Source organism: Schistocerca cancellata, chromosome 1 (assembly GCF_023864275.1).
Source record: "Schistocerca cancellata isolate TAMUIC-IGC-003103 chromosome 1, iqSchCanc2.1, whole genome shotgun sequence".
In the NCBI taxonomy this organism is placed as follows: Eukaryota; Metazoa; Arthropoda; class Insecta; order Orthoptera; family Acrididae; genus Schistocerca; species Schistocerca cancellata.
This window is the reverse complement of record NC_064626.1, coordinates 1,043,868,639-1,043,879,011: the sequence shown is the minus strand read 5'-3', so window position 1 is coordinate 1,043,879,011 and position 10,373 is coordinate 1,043,868,639. Positions and strand designations below refer to the sequence as shown.

Here is a 10,373-nt window from a genome sequence, read left to right as displayed (position 1 = left end):
TTTCACTGCCCTCGTTAAAATGACACCAGGATCATCAGTGGCCCAAAGAAGTCTTTATGGGAAGTCACGGGTGGTTCGAGAAGTTTAAGAGAAGAAGCAGCATCGATAACATTGTGATGCACAGTGAAGCAACCAGCTCTGACACAAAGGCAGCAGAGAACTTCATCAGCAACTTCAAGATGCTTGTAGATTCTGAGGGTTATCTGCCGCAACAGGTTTTTAATTATGACAAGAGGGTCTATTCTGGAAAAAGATGCTGAAGCTTACCTTTATAATAGCAAAGGAGAATACATTACCCTCTCACAAGCCAATGAGAGAGCATCTCACAATGCTTTTCTGTGTGAATGCAAGTGGCAATTTGAAAATTAAACTGCTTGTTTACTATTAAGGAACTCCATGAGCCTTCAAGAAGTGTAAAGTCAAGAAGAGCAGGTAAAATGTGATTTGGAGGTCCAACAACAAGGCTTGGGTGACATATGATCTGTTTTCTGATTGCATCAATGAAGTGTTTGGTCCTTTGGCGAAAAAAATATTTGCTTGCAATGAATCTGCTAGTCCATTTCTTACTTGTTATGCCCAACCCTCCTGCCCATTCTCCAAGCCAACAGGACCACCTTCTTGTAGAATTTCAATTCATCAAGATCCAATTTCTGCTCCCCCAACACCATTCTGTTACTCCACCCTATGGACCAGCAGATTATTTCTAACTTTAAGGTAATCTACACTAAAGCATTCTTCGAGCATTGCTTAGAGATGACTGAAGCTACCAATCTCAATCTCAGAGAGTTTTGGAAATATTGTTTCAACATTGCTGCCTGCATCAAGATGCTCGAAGAGGCATGGTAAGGTGTTACCACGAGAACTCTTGCTTCTGCTTGGAAGAAGCTTTGGCCAGAGTGCTTTGGCAGATGTGACATGAGACATTTGAGTCAGTACCTGCGGAGCCTGCAGTCAACAAGATTGCATCTTTGGCCAAGAGCATGGGACCAGAAGTGGTTAACAATGATATCGATGAGCTTGTGGAAGATAACAGACAAGAAATGACCACTGAAAAGCTTATGGGATTGCAGTGTGTTTCACAGCAGGAAGTTGTGGAGGATTCTTCAGAGGAGGAGGTGGACGAGGCAGTAACAGCAAAGCAGCAATCTTCTGGCACTATAAAAGAAATGCTGAAAGCATGAAGATCAGTTGCATCGTGGCAGTAAAAATCTCATCACCCCAGCAACGCAGTGCTAAGTTCGCTACAAATTTATTTTACAATAATGCTGTGTTGCATTTTTGCCAAGTGTTGAAGTGTCAGCAGAAACAAATGACTACAGACAGCTTCCTACTAAAAAAGAATTAGTTTATGTATCGTGAATAATAAAGCATGTAATACTATATGTACAATTTTCTTTGAATAAATGACATTATTAAGATAAATCTTTTAGTAATTTATCTGCACAAAACGCATTATCGTATTTTACATTAACTTATATGGGGTAAATTGATTCTCTTAAGGAGTGTTTCATGCTATGAGTAAGATTCAGGAATGAATTATGCTCGCTGTGCAAGGTTCCACTATTACATTTCTAAAGAGCTTTTTTGATACAATAGTTAAATAATGTATCTGTGATAACATTCTCGTTAAAAACATTGACCTGATGTGTCAAATGTTTTATGAGAATATTCATAAATCTCATCAAACAATTAATACATCTTCAGATTAAAATATTTCCAAGCTCTTTTCCTCAGTTATTTTCATAGCCAAGGAGGAGCCTTAAAACAAATTATATTCTAATACCATAAATGTTCCTTTCTGCTTGGTGAAGTGGATGAAATGTAATAATTAAGAATTTATTCAAATGTCAATTCATACATAAATATAATATCTACAGTTTTAAAAAGAAACACGCACACATAGAGAAAGGCTAATAGGTCTTTTATACAAATACTGAATAGTTATCTTTATTTCAGCAATAAATATTTTTACAAAATGGTAATACTTTTATTTATCCGAAAAGATGACAGGGCATAATTTCTTAACAGGGTGTCACGTAACATCCAAGCAACTTCTGGTGGAAACTAAGATGCAACTGCGACAGATGTTGCAGCTTTTTTTGCCTGTGGCTGTAACATAGAAGATTTTATATGAACATGACATATCTTCAGTACTTTGAAAAAAGTTCACTAAAACTGAAGTAGTTATTAAATTTACAACTACAAAATTATTGTTAGTCAAAATAATATTCTCATTTACAATAATTGTTAAAATGATTAATAATTAAAATACAATCTTTTGTGTAGTAAAAAATACAGATAATGTGGAAAAACTGAAGCAAAAAAGAATTCTTGGACTGAAGTGATGAAGATACAGCTAAGACTAAATTAACTGATATTAATGATTTTAATGAGTATAAGATGTAGAGAAATGACAAACATACACAGAGGAAGGAGAAAGGCATGAGGTAGCTTCTAAAGTATTACTGGGATTAACGTTACGTAAAGGATAACTCCAAGTCCAATGGTGACTGATTTAAATTCGCATCTTATGTTGCAATTTGTCACAAGAATTTAAAATTGAGAAAGAACAAATGAGCATTACATCTACGCAACTACTCTGCAATTAATACATAAGTGCTTGTCAGAGGGTTCATCAAACCACCTTCAGACTGTTTCTCTACTGTTCCACTCTCTTACAGCACATGGGAAAAATCAACACCTGAATCTTTCTGTGCGAGCTCAGATTCTTCTTATTTCATTATGATGATCATTCCTCCTTATGTAGGTAAGTGGCAACAAAATATTTCACATACAGAGGAGAAAGTTAGTGACTGAAATTTCCTGAAGAGTCTTCACTGCAATGAAAAATGCCTTTGTTTTAATGACTGCCAATAACACAAAACAAGCTGCCCTTCTTATTATCTTCTCCCATCCTCCATTTTTCCATTGTTTGATTTTGCTCTTCTTATAACTTTTTCAGTGTCCTCCATCAATCTTGTCTGGTAAGTACCCCATACCACACAGCAATACTCCAGAAATGCACAGACAAGCGTAGTGTTGGCAATGTCTTTAGTAAATCTGTTGCATCTTCTGTGTGTTCTGGAAACAAAGCACAGTCTTTGGTTTGCCCTCCACACAACATTTTTCTATGTGATCATTTCGATTTAAATTGTAATTGTAGACGCTATTTAATTAGTTGAAATGACAGCCTTTAGATTTGTTTGATTTATTGTTACACAGAAATTTAATGGATTCCTTTTAGTACTATTGTAGATGACTGCACACTATTTATTGTTTACAATCAACTGCACTTTTTGCACCATATATATATATATCTTGTCTAAAGCATTTTGCAATTGCTTTTGATTTTCTGATGACATTACTAGATGGTAAACTACAGCATCATCTGCAAAAGATTGTCTCCTAAATCATTTATATAGATTATAAACAGAGGGATTATCACACTTCCTTGGGGAATCCCAGATATAGCTTCTGTTTTACTCGATGACTTTTCATCAAATACTATGAATTCTGTAAGTGGTAGAGAGTTTTGATCCCCTCTAAATTTTAACTCAAAAGCTCTTGAGATGTGAAATATACTCGAATTTTATGGAAAAATGAAAACAGTCCCACTGAACAATTAAAAAAAAAAATCAATTAACCAACTCTAGCAATGTGTGAGAAATGCTTGCAGATGTCAAAAATGTAATGCAATATATACTAAGATGGTATCTGTTCTTTTGGACATGTCCGAAAGAACAGATACCATCGGTGACCATGCAGCTCATTAGAATGAAAATGCAATGAAATGAACACCCTTAGCTGCTTACAGGCGTTGACATACATCAACGGGGACAGATGAAAATGTGTGCCCCGACCGGGACTCGAACCCGGGATCTCCTGCTTACATGGCAGACACTCTATCCATCTGAGCCACCGAGGACACAGAGGATAACGCGACTGCAGGGATTTATCTCTGGCACACCTCCCGCGAAACCCACATTCTCAACGTAATGTAAAAAAGTATTTCAGTCAATAAACTCATTAAAAAAGGTATGGTGAAAATAAATTTTGAGGAGACCACAAGAAAAAAAAAGCAAAAAGAAAGAATGTTCTGGAAACAATAAACAACATGAAAGATTTACAGATCTTAAAATGGATCCTAACCCTGCAAGTAGAGGAGCTTTTTACTTTGCAATAATGGGACTTGGAATTTAACTTAGTAAATGTAGTTAAAGAAGCCCTCATCAACACATGCACATGAGCAAATTTTGGCAGCAACATCTAAATGTTTCAAAACAAGGGCAAGAGGTTGTGAACAATATGGAAAACAGAACAGGAGCAGGAAAGATAAAATTTGTGACAACTTTTATAAATGCTTGAAAATTGTTAATTATAAATTTGTCAAATAAAGATGATACAACCTCAAATCACTGGGAGAAACAACCAAGTGAAATGCTTTACAATAATACACCAAAGAGGAAAGAATACACAAGATGGAAAATACAAATTGTATAACTGTGGTGACCAGCAACAAAAAGTGTTCTCCTCAGTATAATAAAACACTGGGACATAGCACTATGATGCCTAGAATTAAGTGATTATCTAGTACTCAAATATTGTCAGAAAAGTCAAGTCATATCAGATTTTTGACCAAGATACCCAAAATAGTTACTTCAATTCCAGATTTTGACAAACAGCTTCCTTTCTTCATGCATATTATTGTTCCTTCCACAAACATGTGTAACTGTTTATTGTACAAACTTTATGAGCTTTTTTTCAAATTTAGCTTTGTCTTTTTATTGTAATGACTGTAAGGGAGATCCAAGAAGGTAAAGTCTGGAGCCAGTACATCACTTCTATATTTAAATTCCACTAAAAGTGCTTATGTACGTGGCATCTACACTGAAGCACCAAAGAAACTGGTACAGCCACGCGTATTCAAATACAGAGATATGTACACATGCAGAATATGGCGCTGCAGTCGGCAGTACCTATATAAGACAACAACTGTCTGGCACAGTTGTTAGATTGCTTACTGCTGCTACAATGGTAGGTTGTCAAGATCTAAGTGAGTTTGAATGTGGTGTTATAGTCAGCACACAAGCAATGGAACACAGCACCTCCGAGATACCAAATCTCTGACATTGCTGTGGCCAGAAAAAGATCCTGCAAGAACAGGACCAATGACACTTAAGAGAATCATTCAACATGACAGAAGTGCAACCCTTCTTTTCCACAGATACCATTAAGTGTTAAATAAATCATAGTTCCTTCAAAGGTGAATTAAATGAAATACTGGACCCACTAAAATCGAGAGAAATATCAAAATTAAGAATTAATGACTGGATATAATAGATTAGATAACATACAACAGTAATAGTACAGAAGAGGAGATGGATATTTTTATGGTATTTATACAGAATGAAATACATGTGGTTGAGCATACAGATCTTCAAATACTATTGGGGAGTAGTCAGATGCAATGATTATAGTGGTTAATAAATATTTGTAAAGACAACACAAAGGAAAAGAAGACAGTAAAAAATGGGAATTTTAGAAGGATGCTGTTTAAAGTTGAATTACATAAAGTTTGGAAGCAAACAAAAATTGGTTTAACGTGCTCAAAGGAGACAGAAATATAGCCCTGCAAAAGTCTAGAGAAATGAAACCGGTACAAAATCCTTGAAACTGGGGCATGAAAGGAAGTGGGGAAGGTCGAAGGAGGGAGGAGTGTACAGAAGGTGGCCACAAGTTGGTCTACTTTGCTCTTGGCCACAGTTTGGCGGTGGCCATCCAGCCTGGTGAACAGCTGACTGGTAGTCATAACAAGCTGTGCAATAACTGTAGCAGATGAAAGTAGACCACCCTGTGGCACAACATGGAGCCGAACATAACATGAATTCAATGGCTGTTCACAATTGAGGGCAACTGTCAGTGTAAAAATTTCAACACCCCCTCTATGAGGTGGTGGTAAGATCATTTATGTACATTATGTGCTAGTGAAAATATATCCTCATGAAATCATAGAGCAAACTGCATGCAAAAATGCTACAGTTCTGAGAGCTCTTTGAAGTCCTATGCTATGGAACTGTCTTAACATATAATGCCTCTGCACTACTGTAGGTTGTACTGTCTTAGCTGGAAGGTGCAACTATTATGTGATATATAGAGAGAGGAAATATATCATTACAATATACTGTACATGTAATTCACAGGATTTATAACTTACTGACAACGCAATTATGATATAATTTGTTTTATGTGACACTGACATTATCTGAATCCCACTTTACCCTATTCTTTCTATAGGAACTACTTAGTTCCTTTAACCCCAACAAAAATTAAATGAACAGTTCTCCCATTTGGCACAGCTGAAAGTTAATTTTTAAACAATACAACACTCTTACTGAATCTTTCAACTTCATTTTATGTTTGTCTTCTAACCTTTCATATCTGCCATCTGAACTTATTTGTCCCTGATGGCAATGCTCCAATTAGTTTTTGTTTCTGCCTTGTTTTTGCCCCTTACCACAGTACAAGAGTTTTGGTTTAAATCTAAAATTTCAAACAACCTTAAAATGGAAAAAAATGAAAAATTACCATGACATAAACATGAGACGGCAAGGAACGTTCTAGTAGCTCCAAGAGAAGAGACTGATGTATAGGAGAGTCTGATCTTTCCACAGGTGTAAGCTTCAGTCGTGGCAGTGCAACAAGACCAGAGAGTAGAGGATATAAATTGTAGTCCAATGTACGAATACTGTCTGGCAGTATTCTTAACTGCAACTAAAGAAACAAACAAAATAAGTATGGGCACAATTAATGGGGAAGTCACTAAAAGTTTTATCATCATCAATCAGTCAGTGATTAGAAACATATGTTGTATACAGAGCAGTATGTAATGTAAGGGTAGATAACTGTGTCATGTAATTATTAACTAAGCTGCAATCACTATGCTGCTTTCTATGTAGGCATGACAACTAACAAGCTGGCTGTCTGCATGAATGCCCAGTGACAAACTGACCAAGAGACGGCTGGAGCTCCCAGTGGCTAAACATGCTGCCCAAGACAGTGTGCTTCACTTCAATGACTGCTTCACAGCCTGCATCATCTGGATCTTTCTACCAACACCAACTTTTCTTAATTGAACAGGGAACCCTCTCTGCAATATATACTATGTTCCCATAATCCCACTGGCCTCTAGTGAGTCTCTGTCCTTCACCTGCCTATCCCACTCCAGCACTATGTAACTTCTGTTCCATCAAAGCACCTACTAGTCTTTTTTTCCCCTTCTGTGCTTCTCTCTTTTTCCACTCATCTTCCCTGTCCTCCTCCTAAACCTTCCAACTGCACCTTGCAGCCCTATCCTGTCCCCTTCACATCCCTGCATGCTCCCACAAGCAACTTCATATGTTCCACCATCCCATTCTGCGATCTAGCAACTTCATATGTTCCACCATCCCATTCTGCGATCTCCCCTCATCCCACGCTGCCTCCTTATCCCCCAACACTGGATTACAGCTCCCATGAGGCACAGTTACAACTCATTCCGGCCACAGTTATCAAAGACTGTGGTCATGTGTATGTGAGTTGTGCTTGTGTGGTTGTGTGTGCATGTTTTCTACTTCAGAAGAAAGCCTTGTGGCCAAAAGCCAAAACATATATCAGTCATGTCATTGTGCCTGTCTGCAACTCAATGTCTCCTCTATATGGTGAGCGGCAACCTATCCTTTTCATAATATTATTGATATTTAACACTATGCTTTCTGTAGTTCATTATTTACAAAAATGAGCTTATACTTTGGGTGCCAACAAATCAGCCATAAAATAAAAAGAAAATGTAACTAATGTACATAAACATCTGTTGGTACATAGAGCAACTGTAGTAACTGAAAATATGAAGAAATGCACTTTTACACTAGCATGTTTAAGTCTTAGTCCTGCTGTCACCCAGAAAGGTTGGTCTGATGCCATTTCCCATTCCTGTTAATTGGCAGTTACCTTCTTCATTTCAGCATAACTGCTGTATTCCATAGTGTCAATGATCTACCTTATGCACTAATACTTAGGTCTGCTTGCCCCTGTGATCACGCCCCCCCCCCCCCCCTTCTCCCTGCACCACCTCTCCTTCCATTATAATTTACAGCAACATTTCAAGTCATAATACATGCCTGTCTAGAGTCATGCACAGTGCTGGTTTCAGCTGGCCCAACCTATATCTCAATGACTGGCCCATGTGGGCCACGAGCTAGTCTTCAGTCTGTGGTTTAGTTTAGATACATTGATGACATTTATGTCACATGGACTCATGGTGAGGCTGAGCTCTTAAAATTCCTGGAATCTCTAAATACATTCTTCCAATTAAATTTCATGTGGTCCTATTCCAAATCCCGTGCAACTTACCTTGACATTGATCTCATCCTTATTGAAGGTCAACAACACACTTCTGTTCACATTACACCTACTAACAAACAATGATGTTGATCCCATCCTCACTGAAGGTCAGCTAAACATACATGTTCACATTAGACCTACTAACAAACAACAGTTCTTACATTTTGGCAGCTGCCATCGTTTCCATGCCAAACATTCATTCTCATACAGCCTTGGCATTTGAGGTAAACATATTACTACAGATACACACTCTTTACAGCAATACACCACCATTCTCGCTTCAGCCTTCACTGGATGTAAGTACCCCTCCAGCCTAGCTCAAAAGCATGTTTCCTGGGCCATCACACCCAATCCTGATACTGCTGATCCCTCCAAAAAACAACTTAGCCATACTCCTCGTCACTCACTACTATCCTGGTCTTGAATGTATTAATCAGCTATTTCGACAAGGCAATGACTTCCATCACGCCCTAAAATGAGGTTCATTCTGTACGAGATATTGCCCATCACACCTGGAATAGCTTTTTGTCACCCTCCCAATCTCTACAATATTCTTGTCAGGCACTAAGTGCATTTTGCAGCCATCTCCCTACCCTATGGCACTTACCCCTGTGACTGTCCCCAGAGCAGGACTTGCCTTATGCACTCTAATACCACCACCTATACCAGCCCTCTAACTGGCAAAACATACTATCAAAGCGAGAGCCATCTGTGAAATGACATATCATATACCAGCTGTTATTTAAACACTGTTTGGCTCTTTACATCGGCATGACTACCAACAAGCTATCAATCAGGATGATTGGGGATAAGCAGACAGTATACACTGGTAACACACAGTCTCCTGTTGCAGAGCATGACGGCCGTGACCTCAGTGCCATTTTGCCACACATGCCATCTGGATTCTTCCTCACCCAGACAACAGTTTCTTGAACTCCACAGTTGGGAAGGGGCACTACAACATAGCCTTGGTTCTTGCCACCAATCTTAATTTATGTAAATTTCTTTGGTCTCAGCATTTCTTCACAGCAATTATTGCTTTCTTCACTCCCTTTTAGTTTTCTACTTGACTCAGAAGTTTCACGCATAGAACCCTCAGTTTCCAACTATGATGAGTTTGTAGAAGCCGTGAAAAGATGCTCAAGACTCTCAACTCCCAGAGGCTGTCGAGTTAACTACATACCTGGCTTGACAGAAGAATCCGTGAAGCATCTACATAACTATATCCAACTTTTCAATGATAATCCTTACAGCATTGAAACCTTAACTGCTGGCCAAAATTTATCCTCAGCCTTAGCCAAATCCAAAAAAGAACGATGGATAGAGTTACTCGAGAACCTTGATATGTCTAAAAGCAGTCAGAAAGCCTGGCAGTTGCTGCGACGCCTGAACAACGACCCTGTCCACAATCATGGCCATGCAAACATTGCACCAGATCAAATTGCTCATCATCTAGTTCAGAATGGAAGGGTCAATTGTTCTAAAGATAGAACAAAACTCAAAAGAGAACCTGAACGTGAAAACAACCATCTATCAAATGACTTCATCTTACAAGAACTCAGAACCGCAATTCAGAAATGCAAAAATGGTAAAGCGCCTGGTCTAGACGACCTAATGATTGAGCAAATTAAACATTTTGGTCCCATCACGGAAAGATGGCTTCTGCAATTCTATAATGGTTGTCTGAAGCGGAAACAGATCCCTGCCATCTGGAGGAAAACTAAAGTTATTCCCTTACTAAAACCTGGAAAGGGTGCAGCTGATCTCAAGAACTACCGACCGATTTCGCTCCTTTGCCATTTGTATAAAATCTATGAAAGAATGTTGCTAAATAGACTCACTCCCATTGTTGAAAAACAACTCATACCTCAACAAGCAGGTTTCCGACCTGGAAAGAATTGTACAGCACAAGTCCTTAATCTGACTGAACATATTGAAGAGGGATATGAAAAAGGATACATTTCCGGGGCTGTCTTCGTGGATCTCACAGCAGC

At 38.3% G+C, this 10,373-nt stretch overlaps 1 protein-coding gene and 1 non-coding gene across 2 annotated transcripts in view; both read right to left on the bottom strand.

Moving 5' to 3' along the window:
* Positions 1 to 1,855: 1,855 nt before the first annotated feature.
* The window catches only part of LOC126090089 (trafficking protein particle complex subunit 11), a 122,681-nt gene continuing 114,163 nt past the window's right edge, over positions 1,856 to 10,373 (bottom strand). Inside the window, 2 exon segments of the mRNA XM_049906959.1 lie at positions 1,856 to 2,109; positions 6,586 to 6,771. Of these exon segments, the coding sequence (XP_049762916.1) occupies positions 2,065 to 2,109; positions 6,586 to 6,771 (231 nt within the window). The 3' untranslated portion in view covers positions 1,856 to 2,064.
* Trnat-ugu (transfer RNA threonine (anticodon UGU)) lies at positions 3,852 to 3,925 on the bottom strand. Its single transcript has one exon. It is a non-coding gene; the product is annotated as a tRNA-Thr (tRNA).